The 27,652-nt window shown below is 37.6% G+C and overlaps 2 protein-coding genes across 2 annotated transcripts in view; one reads left to right on the forward strand and one right to left on the reverse strand.

The window, feature by feature from the left end:
- The window catches only part of LOC106641451 (ras-related and estrogen-regulated growth inhibitor), a 115,599-nt gene that overhangs the window by 21,577 nt on the left and 66,370 nt on the right, over positions 1 to 27,652 (reverse strand). The window lies entirely within an intron of this gene.
- On the forward strand, positions 13,934 to 15,100 carry LOC111643140 (uncharacterized). The gene has a single exon (XM_023390365.2). It carries the CDS (start codon positions 13,934 to 13,936, stop codon positions 15,098 to 15,100), a length of 1,167 nt encoding a protein of 388 aa, XP_023246133.2.

Consider the following 27,652-nt stretch of genomic DNA (forward strand, 5'->3'; position numbering starts at 1 on the left):
GGTACATTTACCTTATAGACGTGTTAATTATTACGATTACCATACTTTTTGTAGACAAACATGCTGTATGGTTAAAAAATTGTATGATAAATGACCATGTGACTTTGGCGCAAGGACCTGTGGCAAAGACTTGAAAGTCCACTCCATGGACTCGCAAGGGACTTTTAAATGTTCTAAGATGAATTTTGCCAAAATGATTTCAGATATTAATCGGGACTTTGTAGCGGGCGCAGCTTCTCGGTTCATTCCGAATTTCCTCTTTCAATTATTTGAAAATGTTCCTATTTTCCACCTGTAGGGCATTCATGTAATATAAGAAAAGCCCCAGCGAAAAAGACAAGTGCAGCTCTGCCGCGCTAACCTGACTCTCTCTCTCAACGTCCAACACACACGCACACGCGAGCAGAAATAGAAACACCAGGCACGGTAAGTACAGATCGGGAATCGTGCTCGAAAATCCCTCGCCAACTTATTTCCACACATGCACGTATGTATCACTATACACGCGCTCTCAAGTTATGCAAACCAATAGAGTACACGGAGTGGGGCCCCTTAACCTCGAAAAAAAGGAGGAGAACATCGAACGACAGCGAACAAACAACTTTGCCGCATTCGGAATCGTTCGAATAAAACAGAGAGAAAGAGGGAAAAAGGAGGTGGTGCAAGATACATATTCCCGAAGGAAAACTGCAGCTCGCGAGGGTGGACGTTGAGGTTATGTGTGCGAGATAGTACACGCGTGCGGTTGTGTATACCGTACTATTAGACGAGCGCCTTGTTATTTCTCTCCTGCATCTATTTCAAGGAAAAGGGAAGAAGGGGCTTCCCCCCCAAGTTCATTGCCATGCACAACAGTTGTGTATATGTATGTAGCCTCTTTGCTGTCTCTTAAAACCCTTTGACAGACGCTTTTATATACTGTTTTCTCCGTGTACGTATAGGTTCTACGAGACCGGCAATTGGATTTGACGTTACCATATATACACATACGGTGCAGTGTACGAGCGGTCCAATTGGCGTTACATGGATGTATAAATATATATATATCTATACGCGTGTAACCTATTGCCTGCACTGTTTGTATTTATATATTATCTATGCGTGTCTTGTCAAAGTGGGTGTGGGTACTGTGGGTGGATATTTTTATAACGCCACCCGTGATGTGTATATATGTATGCACTGATCAGGTGTGTCGTCGTAAACACTTTTATCGCGCGAGTTGGGACCATTTGTGGCCTTTATGGGCCATGCAGATAGAGGAACGGTTTTATTGACGAGTTCCTTGCAGGGACAAGGGCAAGCTCGTTTCTCTCTCTCTCTCTTTCTCTTGTTTTTAATTGCTATGTACCTATCCTGTATCAGCTGAAATGCATGTGTTGATAAAAAAAATGTTGGATCAAATGGTATGATCGCAATTTTTGGATTGGACGCGTGATAGCGGGAGAAACCTTTTTGAGATTCGTATAAAATAGACGTGAAGAGTCGACCAATTGTTATGTAGATCGAGCGTATGGGTATAGACAATAAAAATTAAACTTTTTCTAGTAACAAGAAGATACGATTCAAAGGACATGTAGATTTGTATCTACATTGGCCTACAAGCACCAAACAGTTGGAAATTGTTTGTCAGTACTCATAATAATCTTCTGTGCAATTCAATAAACGCCATAACCTCTAAAACCATTTCAAAATTTATTTTTTACTTTCACAAATGATACATTGTGATTACAGTATTTTTTTATAATATGTATGTAAGCGTGCAATAAAAATATGACACAGAGCATGAATTTCAAATATGGATTTTTTGTAGTTCCTTAACAAGTAACGATACTCAAAAAATTACTTTCCAAACTTCTCGTTAATCTTTCACTTTGGATGTCATTAGTATTGTCAACAAAGATTCGACCTTTTAGAATGCAGTATGATATAAATCCTTCTATCTTCCTTTAAAATCTCGCAGGTCTCCATACTTTTATATTAAAGAAATTTTTCTATTGATTGTTTTCAATCAGATTTCATAACCTCATAGAACTCAGGAATCAAACGAAATCTGTATTGGCGAGAAAAGTGATAGGTGTATGAATATGTGGTTGTTTCATTTAGTTGTAAAATAGACAGTTCAGATCAAATATGATACACACGTGAAAAAAGGGAGAATTTTCACGTATATATTTCTACGTTAGTTTTCAAATTGAGACGTAAGTACACGTATACGGTATAGGTAACATAACCTCTTCTGCGCATACATATACATACAATCATAAGCTGCTTTCTTCGATCCCCCGTGAAGTAGGTACGTCGGCAGGTGAGTTACCGGGTTTCGCGATGGTAAATAATATTCCCTTACAATAAACGAGAAACTCCGGACGAGAGTAAGAGTCCGTGTATATATATTTATAAGCGAGTAGGGAACGCGATCTCGCGAGTTTCGTTCGTGTGCGCCCAACAATACATAATACGCCGGAGAATCGATAGTTTATTGCTCCGTCGAGCTGGTTCTTAAATTTCAGGTCACGCACGGGCGATTTTTTTTTTTTCTACATTCATACGCGGAATACAACCTTTCGCCGATTCACTCGAAACGCCACGTGCCTATATATATATGATGGCATCACCCGATACACGCGATCGAAAACGGCGCGACATTGACATCCAGCGTAATAATACCGACGTAGCCCGTGCGTTGCCCTTTTGAACACGTACCCCCTCTATGTATTATATACACGCGGTGGGAGTGAAAAAGAAAAACATACATCCGATCCCCGGATTACGTATCTCCTGACACTTTCGCTCTTTTCGATGCAGTAGCGGACCCCTGCGTGTATACAGCGGCGAGAGGAGAGCGAAGGAGATTACGAAAGGCGCGAAATTCTCTTTTTCAGCGGCGCGCGGATATCGATTTCGCGGAACGAGACAATATTCCACACGTACCCGTGTGTGTGTGTGTGTGTGTGTGTGTGTGTGTGTATATACGGATATCCCGTGTTATAATACGTGCGAAGGACACGACGCAGCGCTCGCCGTGGAGAGGAAGTAAACAATCCGTGTAGCATTTTTTTTTTTTTTTTTCCCAGTTGCTTTTTCGTCGGGTGGAGTCGGGCGATACTTAATGAGTGAGCGGATTTTCGCGCTTTCTCGGGGGCCAGCGCACAAGTTTGTGTGCATGTATACATATATACACTTACAAGAAAGCTCGGATATTTCGCGTATGTGCATTTTATATGTATTAAGCGCGAGGGCACTATTTTATTGAGACGTTATTTAATACCTGAGCGAGTTTTGCTGTTGTAATCCGTATACTGTGACGGTTGGTAATTTTTTTTTTCTTTTTTGGTACACGCAATGTTCGTGTACAGGTATTTTTTTTTTCGGTTAATCGCGCGTGGTATATTTCAATAACGGATAATCCATCATTATTTAACTTGTTTAGTACGGAATTAACTGAGAGCAAAAAAATTGTAAAAAAATGACTGTGGCAGTGCTGTAAACTGGCATCAATTTATTCTCGAGGGACTTTTTACTCTTCGCGTATACTGTAATTTTCATAACAAGTACAGTGATTTTTACTGTTTGCACTGCAGTAGAAAACTACAAATGGCTGTCCAGTGTAGTAAATATTATAATATAGGATGAAAAAAGTAAAATGTTCCCAAAAGACAAAATGCCACCTGTTACCAGCAATAACGCAGTTAAAAAGTAGAAGTACCAGTATATGTCCACACATTTAAATTATGTCCCAGTAATAAAACAGCCAATAACTGGTATACATTCTTGAAGAATACATCCTAAAAAATTTCGTTTAATTATACTAAAAAAATGATTGCTCCAACAACCGTACAGTTGCAACCTTAAAAATACGCGAAGGCCCAGAGTTAAAACACACAAATGCTATTTAAATGGGGGTAACGTGAAATTTTACTTTTCACACAATAAATTCTTTAAAAAATAAGTACTACGTACTCTTCTCTACATACTAAAATTTATACTCAATTAATCAGGATAGAGAGAAGAAAAAAAATTTGCTCATCAACGTCCACTACTTCAACGTGAAAAACGCTTGGCTACTTCATTTTCGCGACCAAGTCGAAAACTATACTATATATTATAAACATCGAAGGAGAGTCAAACGCGCGTGCATAGGCGCACATATAACTAGATCGACTTTCTTTTTGATCGGTGAAACTTTTCGTTCGCTCCGGACTCGTTATTATCATTTAAATGCAGAGAAACACAAAGTCACGTTGCCAACCGATCATTACAATATCAAACATATACGTATACACGAGAGACGCGCCCATACCTGATGCATCGTAACTTTCTTCGGGCCCTAAAATTTCATTAGATCTCATTAATATTGGTACATCGCGTCTCGGAGAACATCGGAAAACATACAAAGCGCGGGCGTACGATTATTAAGCAACGTCACGTTAACATGCTCTTACACCCGTCAAATACACCTTGCTGAGCAGGCAGTGTAAGGAGAGGCGCGCGGAGGCGCCGGATGAAAGTGTTAGTAACACGAGCTGGAACGACAGCGAAAGGCTTTGATTTACATCCATATAAATTTTATGTACATCAAAATATGTGTATTAAACTTGCATTTATACATGTATAATGCCATAATATATACGGACTTGGGTGCGTGTAATAGGTACACGTAAGATTACTTATTGTATATCCAGAGCTTTGGCGATCTGGCCACGATTTTGACTGTTTTTTTTTTAATTTTTTCTAATTTTTGCAAATAGTAGTTTAATAATGACTATTTAACGTAAAGCAGGTAAACATATTTTTTTTTTTTATTCGAACAGAGTTTTCTTTAGCTGTCAAGTTTAATTAAATTTATGTCACTTTACTTTCGTGTTTTTTTTCCAAATATTCCAATTAAATTATATTTTTTTCACTGTCAAGAGGGTCATCGTGACAATTGGCTTCTTACAGAAATTCTTCTAAAAATTATTCAACTCATTTTATCACTACAAATAACGTATCAAAAATTGTTGTTAAGATTTACAACGGCACAAAGTTACCATAGATATAATGTTACTCATGTGAGTATTTTAATATGCCTACACATCATGATAAAAGTCAACATTTATTAATTTTTTTTTTTTATTTTTGAGTATTTATTCATTTACTATTGTTATTTTTTTTACTTTTTATGTGTATACGCCAGGGTAAACACTTAGTATTCTAAATTAAAACTCATTAGGTGATTAGTTGAAGCCAGTGTAGTCTTTAATATTATGACTTTACTATGTGACCTTAGCTTTATTGGAAATATGATTTTTTTGTTAGTAATTTGCCTGATCTTGTTTCTTTATGCTACGCGGAGAGGCCTTTTTACATTTTTGTTTATTATTTTTTGTTGTGGATTGTTTTTATCTCCGCAATATATTTTTATAATATTTTTAAGAGCGCAGGACAGTCCAAGCGGCTTGTCATCCCAACGTCGTCATGGTAAAAAATATCATGAATAAAATTATAAAAATTTCCTTATTGTTTGAACGTTACACTTACATTATTTAAAAAATTTTTCTTTTTTTGTATTATTTTCACTCTTTTGTACTCTACAGATATGTAATCCGAAAGAGGCCATTAGAATTATGGCAAAGTATTGATTATTGAATAATAAATATAGTTGTGCTCTGAAATCACCTAGTGTGCCATATTATCGTGTCCTTATTATTTTTTTTATTCAACTAAGCGTAGTACATGTCTGTAAAACAGAAAACAATTTTTATTATCCTTCGAACACTGATGTCAATGATCCGTGTACGGTCATTAATTTTTGCAAGATAATAAGATACAAACTGCGCTATTTGACGTACAACGAGAGATGTGTACATTATCCATAACGAGGATGAAAACCCGTTTATTATTATCACTATACAAACACAATTATAATACATAAAAGAGCAAAATCAAATTAGGTTAATAACGCGCCATAAATAACGAGAAAAAAAGAACAACAAAAAAAAAAACACTTTTTCTCCTTCTTTGGTTCACGTGCGACTGTTTGTACAGAAATATTTTTACGCGCGTACAATAAATCCACATTGATATCGGCACTCGGGCACATTTAAATGGCACAATATCCATAAATCAAAATCGCCTCGATTCGCACTTTCTCGCTTTCCTGGCGCAGTTGTGTTACGAAAAACCAATACCAACACATACGCACACGTGTATTATACGTACATGTGGAAGCACGCACACGCGCACAGAATGCGTGCCCAAAGGTGAAAGTTTGGAAAAAAAAAAAAAAAAAAAAAAAGAAGACAATGCATCCCTTAACCAGTCCGAGCTCGATGTACTTACTCCTCTCGACAGTAAAATTTATATATATGTGTATCGAGTGCTCAACTCGGTGCTTAAGGTGGCTCATCACATTTTTGAAAGTCGAGCCATTGCACCCAAATTGAAATTTATGTTAAAATATGACTAAACGAATGTACATTTAAAATTTTAGGGCATGTTGCCGGCTAAAATCGAAAAATAATCATAGTGAAAGTTTGAAATTTTAGCATTAGTCTTATGGAGCAGTCTGATTTTTTCACCGAAAGTGTTAGATTTCGTAGGCTTAAAGTCGGGCCACAGTCTCCAGAAACTGAGAGCAAGTAGTTTAAATAACCCTCTTTCTAACAAAATCGCGAAAGTCTAAGATTACCGGTAAAAACAAAAAGATATAAAGTCTTGAAAGTTCTAACCGCAGGATAACCTTAATTTTGATTCTTGGCGCTAGCCCGGGAGATTCAAATGTCATATAAGAATGTGGGCAAAAAAATTGTAAAAATATTGTTTACATCTAAAACTGGAATGTCATGCTCGGTTTTGAACGCATATTATTGCAAAAACTTTGTGTAAAAATATTAAATAACAATAATTTAAATAAATAGGTTGAATAAAAAATAGTTGAATATAAAACTTTTATATTAATTGTTCATTTGATGACAACATAGCAATAACGCCATGAATAATATAAATTCCAATCAAATAAAATATCCTTTACTTTTCATTACAAACAAATATTTGGCTTATTTTGTCTAATACTTTAGTGTTAGTAGTCACCCGTGGCTTTTCTCCAACCATCAGCGACGATCTTCTTCACGAACTGACCTCGCTTTTTTCCTCTCGTTTGCCTGATATTGTAATTAGCATTCATTTTTTACAAGCATTAATTTAATATTTACTGGTAAAAAAATACACACAAAACAAGTATAAGAAAGTTGACAGGTGCTGGAGCTGAGGCACACGCGCGAGTTCGTCTGCTTGGATAGGGACGTACGCAGCTTTTTCGATACCCTATCAATAGTAACTTTTTTTAATTACGGAATTTTTTCGCATTTTTTTGCTCATAAATCATGAATAAGACATGGCACAAACCACAAACTGTCTTTTTATTGGTTTATATTCAGTGAATTTATAATTTATAGAAAAGCCCCCCCGGTGCCCCTGCTTGATACGGCACCATCGTGATGAGCCACCTTAAATCCTCGCGTAAAAGTTACGAGAGCACATATAATTTTTTTGGTGTCTTAAAAATCGACTACTCTCATCTTAAAACCTTTTCCGAAAATATGTAGATTCACTTGGGATCATTTTTTTTTTTTTTTTTTTTCTAAGTAAAAATTAATTGCCATATTGCCTTTTTAGTGCGAAAGTTATGTTATTTGTTTTACAATGAATTTTATCGAGCCTTGGTCACTTTGAACGAAACAAAATCAAGCAATTAGGTTTTCGCATGAAAAATTCTATTTGGTCCATCTTGTATAGTTTTGAAAAATGATCGACACGTATTTTTTCTTTTTTCTTAAAAATAAAAAATTGAAAAAGATATAGTACCTCAAAATTATAGTATTTTAAAAGTTACAGAAAACACCATGTACATGTGACGTTGTGAAGTATACATAACACGTGAATGTTTTACAATTAAATGTGAAAAAACGAGCCTAAAAACATAAAAAAAAGTTTTAAAGACACAGCGTTTTGAAAAAAGTATTAAACATACATATAACCTCAAATAATATCTAAGCGGTTACATCAAATTCGCTAAAAATTTATCTTTGTCTACACAGTACCAAAACCATGTACTCCTGAAAGATTCAAGCAAAATTACTTATTTTTACGCGAGTTATAGTAAAAAATCAAAATGTTTTTCACATGTATTATTATAACGTCATATACACACAAGGTGTATATCTGTGGCTATCAGCCACATGATGGCTCTGTTGGTAGCGTGTCTGCCAATTTGCTCCGTGCATGACACGCAGCGCCGCCCTCGGTGTCAGAATCGCGCAATACCGTACCCCCGTATGATTAAATCGTAACACTGTCGCTTATAGGAGAAAGTATTATTTATTGAATAAGACGTACATACTGCTATCGCGTAAACATCAGCACCCTAAAAAATGGATATGATTATCCTAACAGGCTTTAAAAGTATAAGTCGCAACATAGTTTTTAATAATGAAACGCTGAAAAAAGCTAAAAAATTAGTAGAGAGTGGGCACGTTGCCTACGTACAGGAATATGTAAATAAAGGAGTCGGTCATCTGATCAATTGCTATGTTGTGAGACAAACATCTGTCAGCTTAAATCCATACAAAGCAGAATTATCTGTAAGTACATTATTGCCTATGATTGACAAATGTAGGTTATGGTAACATATACATAAATGTGTAATTTATTTATCAGATTAACGAAGACCACTGTATCTCCGACGTGAGCTGACAGCTCCTTCTGTTTTGTTTCATGGGGTCTACTTGGGAATTTATACAGCACCACCCCCTGCTTTTCTTTCTTGTTGCAATTAACAACGCAACACTGTCTCGTACGCATTTCGTTACTTTGTAAACGTAAACACTGATTCAGATTATACAGCTAGCGGCAGCCTATGTCGACTGCTTGGAGTTCTTGCTCTCACGTATACAACATTACAGATAAGTATGTGTGTTGTGTACTATATGACAGATGATATTTAATAACCCATTATTTGAAATTTCGGGCGATTTGAAGTGCCTAGCAAAATTCTTTATCCGTATTATAGACCCGGTTTGGCTAAATAACATTTTTTTTCCACCTTCGATTTTTCAACTAATTACTTTAAATGAAATAATATCTTTTCTCATATAAGACAACGCTTACTGTACGATTCATGGGGGTACGGGTTCGCCAACTTCGCTCACCTACAGCGCTGCAGTCGTTTTTTTTATCCCCTCCAACCTGATGCACGGAGCGACTAGATCTTGATGGCCGGGGTTCAAATCCCACTCTGAACCAAAATTTTCATCAATAAGTAAGGTTTTTTTCTGGATGAGATTTGAGCTTCAATACACCTACCGTTCTTACATACCGTTTCTCACCTATACTGTTAATTAAAGGTATGGCTAAATACACTTTATAGTAACAAAATAGCCATGTCTGAGCCCCTTAGGGGGCGATGATGAATTAAAAAAAAAAAATTTATATAGCTATCAAAAATAGAGAATCTTCAAGGGGCTATATTTTAAAAAAGTTTTCAATTTAAAAAAAAAGAAAAAACACGTGTCGATTATTTTATAAAATCATACAAGACGGACCAAATAGAATGTTTCATACAAAAACCTAATTCTAATTGTCAATGTCCAAGTAAATCGAGTTTTTACACAACACCAAGCATGAGGCGCCAAATAAATGCTCTGTTTTAAAATAATTGAAAAAAAAACCCTTTTCCCGGCACTCATTTACCACAAAAAAAAGCACTGTTCTCTCATTAAAAATTCATAGACCCCGCATACCCATGCAGGTAAGTGTCCTCATTAAAACCGCTGTCTCAGCGATTTCTCGGATTTTTCCCTTAAACTTTATAAATATATACGGCACAGATAATGAATATCCCGTACGAAGAAGCTCCGTTCATGATCGGCCGTGCCTTTTTTTCCTTTCTTCTGCTCGCTCTTGTACGTGCACCGTACGTATATATACGTACATCCGCAAAAGGGACCGAAAAGCGATTCAACAGCAGACCCCGGAGACTCCGTATGGCCTTAATTACACGCCCACGAGTGTATTTATAAAGCGAGGGAAAGAGCTGGCGACGCGATGGTCACGAGGAGGTCGTCAGGAGCGATGGGAATGGGCATTTGGTGCCTTTATGTCTGTGTACGAGCACAAAAGAAGGTGATCGAGTAAGGTGTGGTTTTTCCTTAATGTGCTGGGCGGCGGCTTTGAAATAAATTAGATTTGGTGAAAACAGTCGTTGGTGTGGGAAAAACAAAATTTCATTATGTTATTCACTTGGAAAGAGGCTATTGGGCATTTGCCATTTGGTAACCAGATTGGGTAATGTCAGGGCAAATTTTTTCCAACAAATTAATAATATTGCCTTTTCTGTCAAATGGAGTATTTTTTTTTTATATTTTGACTTTACATGTACACGATTTCTGAGCAAAATATTTTGAAAATAGAAAATGTGTGAATTTTTTACAACAAACACACTTAAAAGATATTTTTTGCTTTCAACGAACTAAGGTTTTACAATTTATTTTTTTTTTATAAAAAATATATCCCTTTTTTCATTTGATTATTATAACGTTAATTTTTCTTGTCTATGAAAATCCATCAAGAATAATTATTAACATCATATTATCCAGATTATTTTAAATAAAAAAAATTTAATATGTAACGCTAATTTTTCAGTTGAACCTAGAAAAAATATTTTGTTATGTTTTTTATTTGTTTTAAGCGTAAAAACATTAACAAACATTTTTTAGCAAAAACTTAAACATTGTTATTTTTTTTTTTTGTAAAAAATTCGTCAAAACAATACTATACAACTTTTGACCTATTATGAAAACAAAAAAATAAAACCATCATTATCAATAAAGTCTAACGCAACATCGTGCCTGTATTTAAAAAAGGCACAAAAAAGTAATAAAAAAAAAAAAAAAAAAAAATAGATTCGGAATGCTAATCACCTACTTTTCACTTTTGATTACCAAATTTTTATACAATTTAATAGCCCCACTCAGTACTTTTTAATAAGTCAAAAATACGGACACCCACTTATCTTTGCATATGGTATAGGTAAGCATACAGACATTGTACATTGCTAATGTGCACACTCATCGAATATCGCGCAAGAAAGCCAATAATGTAGTAAAGACGGCGAACGAGTGTTTGCTCAAGCATTTATATTACGGGGTTAAAGCCAACTTTGCTGAGTACGTACGACCTACCATCTCTGAATTATGGAAAAGCGCGAAATATCTCACGTACACTCCCGTCCCTCTGCTTCGCTTTTACGACTGGTCGGGCGAGATTATTGTTACGGCCATCGTGGAATAAGATTACATTTGTTTCTTGGGATTCGTTTTCCTCGAGCGAGAGATAAGAGGATATTTATATACATTGGAGGTAAATTAGACGTATAAATTAGCGATAACCCCCTCCCCCTGACCCGCGAACAGAGTCATTATCCAGATCTGCTTTTCTATTTAGCGCCGGAGAATATTAATTGTATACTTCTGTGACGCAAGGGGCCGCGATAAATGTGGAGTTGGTGAATCGAATTTAGTCGGAATTCGATTCTCTTAAGAACTTTCAAAACGCAATGTTCGAACATCAGTTAGGATATTTCGAGTATTCGTTAGTCAATCAAAATACACACTCCAAAATCAACGCATAAATGAAAATAAAGTTTGAAAAGAAAAAAAAACAGAAGAACTTAAAAGTACGTGGTTCACTACACAGCTTAGAGAGCGAATCTAAAATCATGAAAGGAAAGAAGGAAAGGAGGAAGGATGCACACGGCATTAAATTGATTTTTACGGGTCCACGGGGTGAGGGGGGCCCCGTAGAGACCCCCCCTTTCCCAAACTCATTACATAAATATTCTAGCTAATGATAAATTGAGCTTGCGCTTTCACGTCTTTAATATATCCGCTCGCGTTCCGTGCCACCAGCATACAGCACATATCGAATGGACCCTCTTTCCCGTTCTAGCGGACGCTCGCTCTTTAAATTTCGCGTCAGCGGCGCCTTAATCAACTTTCATCCGACAACCAATAAACAATGGGGGTCTGCCCCCCCTCTCCTTTCTTCCTTCCTCCTCATATACCGTCTCTCGAACGCGCATATATTTATAATCTCTCTCGGACACAAGAGAAAAATATACGCTCATTGCAGCGGGAAAAGTCTTATGAAAAAAAGTAAAGGGATTGGGGGGGAAAGGGGGGGGGGTGGTTCTTCGCCCGAGGCATGCGTTAATTTTGCACTGTCCCCGAAAAAATTTCGTTCCTCGGCGCCGCCGACAAAGTGTGCCACGTGCCCGCATCTCTTTCTCTCGCTGTCCTTCGGGGACCCCCCCCCCACCCCCCTATTGGGACTTATTCGGTAATTAGCGAACACGCGACAGATTAATGTGCAGAGTTGAAAAATTGAAATTATCGTGGCTTAGCGCGGTTAAATCGGCTTTTTCGGATCTTATGCTGGTATTTGGAGGATTCGAGTTTCATCGTGTATTTCTTTTTCTTTTTTTCATGATGGTGGGTATGTAATGCTATTGATAAGAGATGGTATTTCGTGTGCATACTTTCTTTTGCGCGAAAAATTGATTCAACGCAAAAAGGCTTGTGAAGGTAAAAACTGAACGCATTAAAATAATTACATAGTTCAGAAAACTTTGTGTGCTAATAAGCTTATGAAAAAGTAAAACTGATAGTATTGTAAAATGGTTTTAAATTGATACTTGGAACAAAGTTTTATCCTGTAAAAAAATAAATATGATAAATTATCTAAGGATTGCTTCAACCCAGAACTTTATTTAGACTCAAAATCAAAATAGTTGTTTAAAGAAATCTATGGATTTAAAATACCAGTGAAATATCATAGGTTAGGTGGGTTGTACACTTGTGCAAACGATTCTTCATTTAATTTTTATTTAACTTTTACTTACCCCAAAAAAATTTTATCTTTACTTGAGGCATCATCCAGATAATTTATCACGATCTCTTATATAATATTAATTATAAAATTATTCGTAAAGGACCCTAAATACGTACAGAATTATCGATATGAATTCACTGTTTCATCGCAATATTCGTAAATTTTTTGATTTTTGAAAAGTATACTCAACCCATAAAAATGAGCACACTAATTTCACGCGACTTTGAAATGCTGTGCAAGCTCAAAAGCAAACTCGTGAGGCAAAAATTATCTGTACCAGTGAAAATTTCATACACAGATTAAAAAAAAAAAAAAAAAAAAAAAAAACCAAAGCACTCGCACAATAACTAATGACTTTCCCAGACAATCAACGATAGCAATTTTCCATTTACTTTCACTCCAGCAGCGAAAAAAAGAAGAAAACCAATGCAATCCTTTTGTCAAACAACACCGATACTCCCATTGCGAAGTGGATCGCAATCGCAATCGTAAAAAAAAAAAAAAAAAAAAGAAAAAAAAAAAAAAAACAAGAACAAGAAGAACAAAGAATTACGCCTCTCCTCCCATATATGTAGGCTCCTCCTCTTTTTTTTCTGCTTTCGGAATCGGAAAGTTATCGACGCGTGATAGATCGGGGCACCGATACTATCATGCGATCGGTAGAAAACGAAAAATAAGAGAGGGGCAGAAGAACACCACACGGCAACACACGAATACGGAAGCCCGTATGGCTCATGCGCGCTCCATGTTGCGCGAGCACATACGAAAGCAAAAAATGTGCTTGCTCCACCTAAGGAAGCGCACTTGCGCGCTGTGCTGCTTGCTCCTGTTTTAGGAGTCTGTCTACAATGTATCGATGGTTCGTTGCGCTGCGTTACGCTCCTACACGACGTATTGTTTCATGAGCTTAAGGCACATTATAATTTAGTAAAAGCTAACCTATTCTTTTGTTTACAACATCTTAATTGGGTTTTACTTATTACTGTTCATAATTAAAAAATTAATCATGAGTTTCGAAGAAAACGTGAAGAAATATTTTGAAAAAAACTGTTCTCAAGCAGAAATAAAAGCTTTGCTCGAAAAAGACTTTGAAGTTACTGTGCCATTAATAAAAGTGAAGAGAACTTTGGAGAAGTTGGAATTGAAGAGGAGAAACATAACAGAAAGTAATTTGCGTGATATCTGTGTGGCTGTAGTTGAGGAATTAAATTCATCAGGCTACAATGTTGGGTACAGGGCGCTGTGGCAAAAATTAAAAAAAAAATACAATCTGAACGTCAAAAGGGAGACAGTTTATCAGATACTGAAAATAGCAGATCCAGAAGGAATCAAAGAAAGGTTTGGTAATAAATTGCATCGTAGAGAGTACCTAAATCCAGGGCCAAATTACTTGTGGCACCTGGATGGGTACGATAAATTGAAGCAGTTTGGTTTTCCTATCCATGGATGTATTGATGGATACTCCAGAATGCTACTATGGCTTGAAGTTTCCAACACAAACAACGACCCACAAGTAACAGCTTATTATTATTTGTCAACAGTGGAGAGAATTGGTTTTTTACCATCAATGATCCGGTCTGATAAAGGAACTGAAAATGTTCTTATTGAATCTCTTCAAATTTCTCTACGAAGTGCACATAGTGATAAACTAGCTGGGAAAAACAGTTACATCAAAGGTACAAGTACTAGGAATCAGAGGATTGAATCTTATTGGGGGAAAATGCGTCAAAATTTTGCAGATTACTACATACAATTTTTCAAAGGCATGCAAGCAATAAATTTATTTGATGGTTCAAAACTTCACATTCAATGTTTACAGTATTGTTTTGGACATCTGATACAAGCTGATTTGCAATTAACCAAGGAAATGTGGAATGAACATACTGTGAGAAAACAAAAAGTTTGTAATAACGTGGGAGGAAGACCCTATGTTATGTTTCGCTTGCCAGAGAGGAATCAGGATAAAGACTACAAAAAAAGTGTAGATGTGCAAGTAGTGCAAGAATTGATAGATAAATGTACATCCAAACCAACTCTAATTAGTCCCCTTATCAAAGAACTGATCAATATTTTAGTACCCAATCACAGTATTCCAAAAAATACCGAAGAGGCCCTTGACTTATACAAGAAAGTACTGGAGGCTGTAAGAAACCATCATACAGAAGATTTGTGATAACCTTTATTGTAGTGGTTCAAACAATAGCTATACATGTGTTATATATCAGTGAAGTAGTAGCAAGTTAGTAATTATAGTGTCAATCATTTTAATGGTTTTTTTTTCCATAACTATAGTAGTGTAAATTTCAAAAAATAAGCTTGGGGCCAAGGATGGCCAAGTCTCTAAACAGAGGGATGACAGGTTGCAGTTTGTTTTTGTGTATTGGATATTTTCAAATAATACAGTGTGAATTGTGTTGTAAAAATAAATTTTATTTTATTTGTCATTTTGTTTATCATGCGAACACATGTATTACAGATGAGATCTGTTGAAATATAACTACTTTACTGAAACAATATATGTTATTAATGAATTTTTTTTTTAACACTATAACCAACAATCCTTTCGATCCTTACATAAATTTAAATGTTACACAGGTACAAACAATTATTTAACCGACAATACTTGTCTAAAAACATTACATTGTCTCTTTATAACGTGCATGTATTAACCAACATTCTTATAACCAGCATTCTTTACTTTCATTAACATATAGTCTAACTGACTGGTTGTCCACTAGAATTTTAATTTAACGGTAAACTTAACTAACTATTATCATAGTATCACAGTGTAACATTAAAACGACTCATTTTTTATGCTAATTAGTTTTCATCTGAAAAATCGGAATCGGAACATTTCAATACATCTAGTACTGTACTTGCTTTTGGTCGACTGTCTGGCCGATAATCAAAACATTTTAATAATATTTTTTTAAAATCCTTGGGCACATAACTCATATCGGGTTTTTTGTTTTGAATCATTATAGCTCTTAATGTATTAAACAGACCACACATCATATCATTGTTTGATACAGTCCAGATTGATTTTTCTGAGAAGATCTCAACAATCACACAGCCCAGTGCCCATACATCAGATTTTACTGAATGAGACTGCTTGTCAACAATGATCTCGGGTGATAAGTACAAAGTCGTACCTTTCGGGTGCGAGCCTACAGTTGAATTTAGCTCCGAATGTAGTCCTTCGAATCGACTTAGCCCAAAATCAATTAGTTTTACCTCACAAGCTTCATTGACAAGTATATTCTCAGGCTTGATATCTTTATGAATGACACTAGGTGTCAAATCATGAATAAAACTAACAGCCATACTGATTTTTTGTGCTATAATAAGTTTTTTCTCTCTCGTCAAATTAAATGATCTTTTTGTGACGGGATTAAACAGTACTTGTCTTAAACTTTGACTTATAAATAATTCTGTTATGATAAAACAGTTCATCGGATCTGCAGATACAGCCATCAATGAAATCAGGTTTGGATGTCTTAAACGAGAAAGTGTTAAAATTTCTCTCTTTAAGTATTTGTAATCATCCGTTATTTTAATTGTTTTTATTGCGACGGGGGTATTTAACCACATTCCTTGGTTTACATAGCCAAAAGCTCCTCGCCCTAACTCTTTGCTGAGCATTGTAAAGTCATCCCGCTGAATGATAGGTACAGGTATTTGCAAATCTGATAAAAAACTGGTCCAAGTATCCATAGGTTTTCGCGACAAGGACTCTTTGGTCGCAGAAACTTTCTCACTAGGCAGTACATCCGCTTCTCCAGAAGGAGTTGTGTCTGTACCTTGGTAGGTACTATCATTTTTACTTTTGCCATCATTCTCAGCTGTTTTTTTTGTTTGGGAAAGCAAGTACAGTTTTAACTGTCTGTTTGAAGCTTTAAGGGCTCGGCTAGCAAACTCCCAAAAATCACCGATATTACCTCTACTATCAGAAAAGTCTTTGAACATCGTATTATCAAACAATCCTAAATAAACATCACTGGTTTCGAATAAGTCTTTGTTATTCTCTTGAATCATTGCTTCAATGCAGAGTTGTAGAATTTCATCGTACGAATACTTTTTTCCTGCATCCAACTCAACTTTCTGCAATCCTCCTAAAGGATACTTCATGAGCGTAAACTTCGTCTCATTTTTAAACTGGTGTTTCCACCCTACTGTCAAATTTTTAAACATTGACATTTTTGCCACTTTGCTCTTGGGAAGGGTTGCATCACGTGGACTTGTGGAACTCGAGCTGTTAATCATTGACAGGATATGATCGACCCTTTTTTTGTTTCCGCTTTGGAAAGGACTTCCTACAAATAATTGGCAATTAAGATTTGACTGAGAAATATTTCGATGTAGCTATACGAGTATCAACTTACTATTAGTGTTACTCGAAGGATTAAATCTCGGATTAAATACTTGATATTCGTCAATGTTATTGTCAAGGACAATTTTGTTATCTTTAATGGATAACCCTATCACATCGCCGTTTTGTGTATACGTTAATGACGTTGCTTCTGGAAAATATAAATGTAACGTTGACAATTCCAACTTTCCATTTGTAACCTCCAATTTCACAGATACGTTGTTTTCTACAACTTTCACGTAGCGAGACATGTTTGCCTATGATTCTTAATAGAGTATTCACAAGACATTAAACAACTCAAGAACGACAAGAACACCAATATTATTAACAAAAGAATAGGTTAGCTTTTACTAAATTATAATGTGCCTTAAGCTCATGAAACAATACGTCGTGTAGGAGCGTAACGCAGCGCAACGAACCATCAATACATTGTAGACAGACTCCTAAAACAGGAGCAAGCAGCACAGCGCGCAAGTGCGCTTCCTTAGGTGGAGCAAGCACATTTTTTGCTTTCGTATGTGCTCGCGCAACATGGAGCGCGCATGAGCCATACGGGCTTCCGTACACGAACCGCCCGCAGCGCGCAGATGCGCGTACACACACACACACACGTGTGTTTGTATATATATATGTACGTGGATACGTAATTTATGTACTTACACGCGCGCGCGTGCCGGCTTGGATTTATTAAGTTGCTCGCTCGCTAGCTTTTCCGAGACCCCGTATACCTATATATACGTATATACGTATACCCACGAGAGATTAGTTGTATACGAAGGATTGCTTAGAGCGAAAGCTCCGAGTGGTTGTTTCTTGGCCTATTTTGGTTGTTTGATTAATTCGAGAAATTGTGAAAAATTGCCATCGCTCCTTCGAATCCTTTTTTTTTTTTTCTGACGAATCGCTTTTGACGAACGAAAGATGCGCCGGATATCGCGAGATTGATTGTTATTACAGTGCCAAGTGCAAGTATGCCTGGGCTGTAATTTTCGAGTCCCTCTATATATACCCGCCGAGAACCATCGAGTGAATAAAAGAGGAGGGGGGGGGGTATTAAATTTTTCTCTTGTCTCCCGAGAGCGAATGCGCGTTTGCTTTTAGCGCTGTGTATAAATACGTATGCCGGAGAGATTGAAAAAAAAGGAAGGGTCTCGAGAAATAAAAATGCCTAAAATTCCGTTGGAGTAAATCAACTTTTACGGGGCTCGCGGATGATAAAGGAAAGTAAGATCGGCAGAAATTTAAGGCCTTGGTAGATATATATCAACGGCTTTTACACTTGAATTGTTCGACATGAGGAGAGGGGGAGGGGAAAAACGCGGGTATCTGGCAAAATTTGAGTGCGTGGTGGTTTTGAACGAAAAAAAACAAAAAAAAAAAACGGAAAAATGTCTGCGGCGTTTATTTATCGCATCGCCCAAAAAAGTGAAAGTTTCCGCGTTAACATCTTCATGCGAATCAATCGGATTTTTTTTCTTTCAAAGTATGCAGTTCGAACCGAGGGTCTCTATAGATGCGTGCTTTCGATTTCGTTACGTAAAATCGTCGTAAATCTAACTTTATTTATTTTGAAAGATACGTTGGAAATACATACCGATCGAAGGTGAGGTGCTTTGAATCGCACATCTTACGAAACAGAAATATACTATCCATACGTGTACGAATTAAAAATATGAGGTATTTATGTTATGCACATCAACATCGGATTATTTAAGATTTCATCTTAACGTTTTCACACTTAAACAATATTTCCTTTACTATCAACCTTTCAAACTTACTCTAGCACAGGGTATCACATTTATATCGTTCCAACACTTTGCGTTCGTGTCTAGCACAAATTTTTTCTCCCAAAATACAACGAAATATTATTAACTCAGAGAAAGTGAAAGGTACTTATGAACAAAAAAACAACTTACGAACAAAAAAAAAAAACCGAGTCACATGGTAGCGTTACCGCACTCAAAACATCTTACGTAGTCAGGGGATTTTTCGGAAATCCCCATGCCACTAGAACCGGAACGAACCACCGCTACTAGCATCAAAAAAAAAAGATCCCCATAAAATACATTTCTCAAAAGCTCCTGGAAGAAATTTTCCCTCCATTCAATTTTTCGCGCGTAGTTCCCAGTAAAGTGCCAACAGCAGGAACACGGCAGCAAAGGCGCCGTTTGATAGCACATAGGGGCGGAACGCACGTCGAGATTTATATTCCCCGGCGGGACAATGGAAAAGGGGAGGGGAACCCCCGGCAATACAGAAACATTAGCGCACACGCCGCGCCGCCACCGGCCTCCCACGCGCGCGAAATACAAGTGCGTCCAAGGTCTTTCTTTCGAGGCTAATTTCGCCGCACAGCTGACACGGTGTCGAGTGAATGGGTTCCTGCAAAAAACAAAAACCCCAAGGTACCATCGTTGCACGAGATTTCATAATATTACGGAACTGCCTGTTGTTACGGTAAAGGGACAACAGTAGACCCACAGACACGCGATCTAGATGCGTGGGTATACTTATTCACGATGAACCCCTGTGACGATTCGATTTTTCAGCACCTATTGTCATTGTGTAAGTAAACCGTAAAAACCCCATCTTACACCACACACGCGAACGCGTCCCGCGTCGTTCGTACATAAACTACTCTGTAAACGAAGAAAAAAAAGGAAAACCACATTTCGCGTTGGCAGACAAAACGTTCCCTTCGCCTTCATAAGTACAGGAGTGGACAGCCACGCGAGCAATCGACTCCCACAAGCGAGCGGACCTCTGGGGGTCTATATGTGTACCCGCTAAGCAGTAACGAACACCCAGGGTGACGGGCATTCGCGTGAGTAACGGTAAAACCGATCGTCGGTCTAATTACGACGCTGACGTCGATGTGTATATATGCGCACACGAAGCGAAGAACGGTAGCTCGGACAATCACGTCCACACAGCAAGCTCCGTGCTCTGTGTGTACATATAGGTATGTAGGGCTTACTTAATTCTTCGATTGATTTTCAACGAACAAACCTTACGTGTGCACTATGACGATGTGCAAACATATGTTGTTGGCCTGCAAGGGTGGAGCGGAAAAAAAGGGGGCTCTCGTCCCATTTCGGAAAGCGAGCTTGTAATTACGGAAATCGATCCGAAACCCGCCCGCCCAAGCGAGAGCGTAATCTCCGCGCGCGCGGGGAGTAAACGAGATTATGCGGTGCGGAAGGTCCGTATCGATGCACGAAGCCATCGCGTGGGCCCGTCATCAGCTTCACTCGCGTGTATTATTAACAATGGCGCCGCGCAATGACAATCGCGTAAATAAGAAGTCGGGGTTGCAGGATCGGTTGCTATGGCTTTGTGATTTGGTCGCCGCGAGATTGTGGTTGGCTCGATGGATCGGGATTTACCCTCATTTACACATGTATATTTTGTGGAATCGAGTTTTTTTTTATCTTGGTTATGTTTAGGGTACTTTTTTATTGTTTGTTCTAATCATTCAGACAAAAATAGTCTTAACTATCAGTTGAGTGTACGATTTTATTATATAATTCCATGATAACCCCTACATAAACAGCACAAAACGCCGTGGAAATAACCAGGATTTCCTGACATAACCTCAAATTTTCGTTCAATCGATAAAGCAGCTATCTGACTGATTAGTTGGTCTCGCAAGTGGACCATATTTAAGTAAATTCTTCCTTTGCAACCACAAAAACCAATGAGTCAGTACAATCACCTATACAAATGTATCCCAAAAGATTTGTCGTTTAATTTTCCCACGGGACGTATTGCTTAATCGCACGAAAAGCCGAGCGCATCCTCCGCACATTTTTACTTTTCACTTCAAAGGTCGTTGCGAAATGTTACGTGCATGTATAAGAATTGCAGACACAGCAACCATAATGCGACATCGCATCGTTATACATTACATAAATCCCCCCCATCGAGCGATCGAACGAGCCTCTTTAGCAATTACCCTCGCTGTGTACTCAATAGCGCAATTCCGCCGATGTATATGCATACATACAACCTCACAGAGAGATATTAGGCTGTACACACAGCAGCGCGTGTCCTCGCGGTCTTAATTAAGCCGTAAATAAATACGTGAAATTAAAAGCTCGTATGGATGGAAAAAGCCGAGAGACCCTTACGATTAAAAGAACAGAGGGGGGGGGGGGGTACCTAGACCGTCTCAACCAGAGAGAGCACGCGCGATAATTGGGCAATAAATCCTCATTAAAAGGCGGTGTCGCGGTGCGCGCGCGAGCGCTCCCCGAAGGTCGTACTCGTCGCGATTTCTCCCCTCACCCCCCCTTTCTTGCGATTCCGTTTCCTCGGTCGGGGCGCTAATGCCCCCCCCCCCTATTGGCTCGCTCTTATCGGGCGCCAAAGTCTATCCCGTGGCTCCCTTCGCGCTGTGTATACATCAGCAGGGGATACGTGTACTACTTACACGAGGGCAAAGAGGGAGATGCCGCCGTAAAGGATTATATTATACACACTTGCATTTTATCGCGACCCCAGCAGCGAGCCCGTGATTTTTGCTTTATTTGCTTGCGCTTACCCCCCTCTTGCGATATCGGGTAATCGAGGAGGAACAGGTGAGGATTTTCTTTTTCTTTTCGTAAAGCTGAGGCTTCGAGAAATTTGCGATTGTAATTCTTGCGGCGAGTGGAAAAGAGCCAATCCAGGAAAAAAAGGGTTTTTTTTTTTTAATTTTTCACGAAAGGCAGAGAGGTGGGGGGAGAGGGGGGTTATTTTTCGAAGAATCGGATTTCTCGTTAGTTACGGAGGGTCACACACACACGGTCTGTGCGCGTTACTTTCCGAAGAATGCTATCGCGCCATCTATATAATCAATTATTCATTGTACCGAGAAAAACGCCCGCCGTAAGCTTGTAATCGAGAGGTAATCTAAAAATACATTGTACCCACACAGACGCGTGCATATATTTCACTCCTGTATCCATGATTTCGAGAACCAGATTTGTTTGCGTGTACGGTGAATCGCACAAGAAAAAAAAAAAAAAAATTTGTGGAGAAAGGAAAAAACCCCCCATGTTATCAAAATTCCCGAGCGACCGCGAAAATAGAGCTACCGGGTAATGGCACCTCCACCCCTCGGTAGTCCGTAGTAGTTAATCGCCTATATACCTCCGGAATGGGCATTCCAGGTTAACCGCGAGCCTCTGTGCCCTCAAGGGCTGGTGGGGGAGGAAGAGTAGGTATACGAATGATTCCCGGTGCGCGAGCCACCCACGGAACGTGGAATTCAAATTACAGCGGAACACGGAGTGGAGCCTCGAACGAGTGCAAGTGCACGAAGCGAGTATACCTGTATAGGTTTAGCCCTTGTGAAACGTCTGGTGCAAAAAGTGTTTACCCATTGTTGGGACACATATACATGCCCATATGAATGAAAAATTGTAAAATGAAAAATTTCTCGGACAAGCGATAGCTTTGGAATTCGTGGGTATTGTTTTCTTTTCGACGGGTGGTGAAATAAATATAGAGCGGAGGAACATAAGGTCAAAAAGACCCTTTCTTATAGAGCTAAGCGGTTTAAAAATTTTTTTTGTAATAAAACAGACAACATACATGTCGATTAAGAGGACTCTTAATGCAGTGGTATAGAATTACATTTTTCGCTCTATTCCAATAATCTTGAAAGTCTGTGTTTGTGGTACTTAAGTAATTTGTGCTAACTTTCAGTGATAAAGCGGAAGCGATGGGGTAGTAAAAACCAGTTTTCAATTAAATGCAAGAAAAATTATCGTAGGTTTTTAGTTGATGACTAGAAAACTAACCTCCATTTTATACTGGTTTATTTTAAGCTCATTTTGTTCTCTACAGATGGATATGAGGAAATCCACAAAAAATATCCTGTTTTTGTCCCCCATTTAGAAGAAAAAAATTTATAAGGGTAACACCCTTTTTCTGCTATAAACTTTTTAAAATTAAATCTATAGCTATTATACATATAGATATTTTTTTAACATGTAAATCGCGGAAAAAGGGTATCCCCTTCATTGAAACCCATGTTCAAAATTAGTTCCTTATACTACATGATATTACGAGTAAAATGAGCCCAGTTTGAGGAGTGTGCCTAAAAAAATTTTTTTTATTAAAATGGGGGACAAAAACGGAATATTTTTTATAGATTTCCTCACATACATGGATGTTAATCAATTATCATATTGTAGTATTATAAATCACATAATAATACAGCAAATCACAAATACACATTCATCATAATTAAAAGATTTTTGATTTTTATTACAACGATCAGGTGATCAAAGTTTGGCCAAACAATTACATTTAAAATGCATATCTCATTATGATAAATAATACGTGTCTTATACTTTTAATAATTTACTTGGCGGACATAATGGATTTTTTTAGTATTCTTCCCCGTTGGATAACATTATTTAACATTATTTTAATAAATCTTTAAATCAAAGCCTACGACGTTTTATGGCCAATCAAGTGACCTGATATTGAATAATTATGTGGCTCTTGATGCACCAATACTTCTTTGCTTGTATAAATTCGACGCTGTTCAATACGTAATTATTTCATGTAGTGAGTATACATACCTATTTAATTTGTAAACCATGATATGGTTTAAATCAAGTTTTTGCCTTATCTCACCTACACGCGGATGAAGGTAGAGAGGCCAAATAAAATAAAACAGCTATAGCATTCTTTCTGTTATATAGCAGAGGATATGATACAATTTACCGTGGGTCACCGCAAATTTTGCTGATACATGTGTCACAACGATATGGAAGTATATTGGTATGTATATACGCGCTCTTAGGTTATGTACGAGCGTCCAATTTCACGACGGATTATAATATCGATCGCACTATTGTTCCGCAGGTTTGATTCAAAAGCACATATATAATATACCAAGGCGGCTTTTCTAATCGCGGATGATCGCTTCCGATGTCCTCTCTTTGAATCCCTGCAATGATGATGCATTGCCGGCATCGCCGAGTCAAGCCGGTCTTTTATCCCTCCCTCCCCTCCTTTTTTTCACATACCTATACTTCGTAATTGAAATCGCTTAAGATGAATTTACGAGCCGCACACGCATGGACGTGTTATAACGCACCACTCGTTTCGTTTGACGTGCGCGCGCATTCGTGAAAAATGGAGTAAAAGTGACGCAGCTCGAGAAGTACGGAACTATGGGTTTATTTTATTTTTTTTCTTTTGCACCTATGACTTTCCACTGTCACCGTCATAAATTATCGGCAAGTACTTGGCATGTGTATATACAAACGCGTCCAAGCGCGCATTTGCACAATGATCCGAGAAATTACGGGAAAATCAAGCGACCGCGGGATTTATTATATGCACCGGCCGGCATCTTCTCTTCTCCGTTCCCGTTCATACGTCAATTACACACGTGTGCAACGTATAACAGACGCCACGGAACATTGTTGCACCGGTCTATTCGAGTTCTAGGCGCTGTAGACTAGATCCTAAGGGTTTTTTTTCGCTACGGCTACGTCGTCGCGGGAATGTATTATACGTATAATGGACGACGTGATATCCAGGAAACGCCGGAAAGCATCGACGCGCGTTTATCTCTCAAGATCGCGCGATGGGGGCAATTACCGGGAGCTTCGGATGCGTCTTTCGGTCCAAGAGACGCGTTGTGTAATTAGAACAGTGAAAAGTTGACATACGAGCTGATGTGATAATGGGAAAGCTCTTACGTGGAGATTCTTATTTTTTTTTTGGTATCGTCTTGAATTAATATGTTCACTGTAGTTGAAGTGACGAAATAGCGAGTATAATGACTTTGAAAACAGAGTCGAATATAATTTTGAAGGTTATATACTTTTCAGACTCTCTGATTTAATCAAAGTTATGAACAGATGTGCAGACATACATTTTGTCACTATATCTGTGTCAAAAGCGTAGACAGGCCCCGTATGCGGAAATCTTTTGAGGTTAAGGAGGTTGACTACTTTATGTAATTTACAGTCACTTGTTAGTAAAAATTTATGTGAAAAATGTATAAAAAATAGTTTAATGACCTCGACGTTCCTCTAAACTGATAAATTAATGAAACAACTTTTGTCAACTTTGCATGAGTTCTTATGAAAATAATCAAAACCAACTCTTCAATTTAAAAACTTAAATAAAATTACCAGTCAGATTTTGACAAAATTACGATCAATAGTAAACTAGAACATGCCTATAGTGTATAAGAAACATGTAAATTTATTGGGCTTGCATAAGGAAAATTATGAATAAATATATTCGAGAATCATCGATCTTTCAATGCTAATGCATGACATGCGTGCGCAATTATAACCTAAAAGAGACAAAAAGTTTTTTTGAAGAAATCTTGTAATGAAATGTTGTCATCCAACATTATTATATTGACTTAGCGACTGTTTACCAACACTTCATTTAATTGAGAAATTTCATTGAATTTGTCAGCCATACCGTTGACTTTGGAGTCGGTAAGTCAGTATTCGCTATGCACTTCTACGGTGCTGCCCTCATTGTCGAGAACTTCCTGTGTTCAATCTTATGAAACAAAATAGTTTAAGTGGCTGCCGTCGATAAAAGTTCTTTACATTCTCATAAGAATAAGTGTTAAAGTAACAAGTAGCGCCAAACCATAGACGCATAGCGAATTGAACCACTTTATAAGGTTGCTTTTACCAAAATTACACAACGGGAAAGGCTAAGTGTTGAGCACAAAATAATATTCATTGACAACAAAAACATTCGATGTCAATATTGATGGATCGTTTTTATTACCATTTAAAAACGTACAGAAAAATCTCTTGAAAGATTGTTTCACCATGAGTATAATGTTGTTTATTTACATGAACAGAATTCCTCTACTAAAAATTCGGTTTTATGAAAATCTCAAATTTGTATTTGATACATATATTAAGTTTATTAAAGTTTATTCTTAGAAGATGAAAAAGTTTTTGAAGCTTTCAGCAACAATAAGCTTATGAAACTTGTATACTTATAGCCTTTTCAGGGTGACTAAACAGTAACACTAGAGGGAGAATCGGCCACGAAAATCGAAAAGATCGTTTCGTCAACGCCCCAACTCTCGACGTATGTGTTAACCTACATACGCTATATGGCTACTCGGGACTCGGGAGGTCCGTGAAAAACGCAAATGCATACAATTAATATATTGTACGCACTCTCGCAGGCGCTTCGATCGAATATTCATACGCTCACCACGTGTGTGTGTAAATTATATATGTGTATAAACCTGTATTATACGCTCTGCAGATTCGGGCTGTGTATATACCATAAAGCGAACCGTTCAAGCTTCGTCACGGCCGGCTCGGGTTATAGTATGTATTAGGTATACATGTATGAGTGTGTACATTGTGCAGTCTCACGACCATTAACCGCGCGACGACTGATCGGTCGTTAATTGAATCTCGATTGTGCCCGCGCGGCTATGACGCGAGTAAAGTATAATGTACTGTTTCCATATGGCATACATATATTTATGCAGCGGAAGGTCGATTTTTCATAATAACTTTAATTTGTATATTACACAAATATTATTGTTACGGTTCTTTATATATACGCGACATGGCGACAACTTGCATGGATGATAATCTCGTTATACGAGACGGTATTCGTACGCGATGATGGTTTTCAAGAGATGAACGGTGATACCGGTGTATATAGATACGTTTGTTTCGGTACGTGATAAGAGATTCAATGCAGCCGTAATGGGTGACGGAGCGCGATGGTATGATTATTTATGTGACCCGGTGATCGGTTTCGCTATTGACATACAAAGCGTTTTTGAAGTATACATTCTAGCATTTTTCGTTCACAGAGACTAGCGAGTTCTCGTATATCATCGGACTCATTTTTGAAAAACGTCGATGCTGGTGCTCTTGATATTGTTGCGTGAAGAATCCATATTATTTCAGATTTTCAACAATATTTAACTATTTCAAAATTGTTTTACAATCATTCCGTTGTTATGAAAATTATATCCTTGGTGTGTACTGTTTTACTGCGTAATATAACCTGAGATCATTTAATATCATTTGAATATTGACCCTTTACAATAAATGTAAGATTTATTTAATGTACTTGGTATATTTGATTGCTAATATGATTAGTAACATTTAAAAATCAAATTTTCTACTTTTGCAAATAAAGTTTTCAACATTTATTCTTTTGCGGTGTACCTAGATTTCTAATCTAGTATGATATGATGAGATTACCGAAATCACTTATGAGATTTTAATTTATACAAGACTTCGGTTGATTTCAGATTGATTTCGTTAATGAACACCCTCATGAGTTCATGAACTGAGTACAGTCCATTGCGTTGACGTGGCGCGCCGATATGTATTA

This window comes from Copidosoma floridanum, unplaced genomic scaffold, assembly GCF_036245765.1.
Source record: "Copidosoma floridanum isolate Cflo_tuat_1 unplaced genomic scaffold, Cflo_Japanese_pri ptg000035l, whole genome shotgun sequence".
In the NCBI taxonomy this organism is placed as follows: Eukaryota; Metazoa; Arthropoda; class Insecta; order Hymenoptera; family Encyrtidae; genus Copidosoma; species Copidosoma floridanum.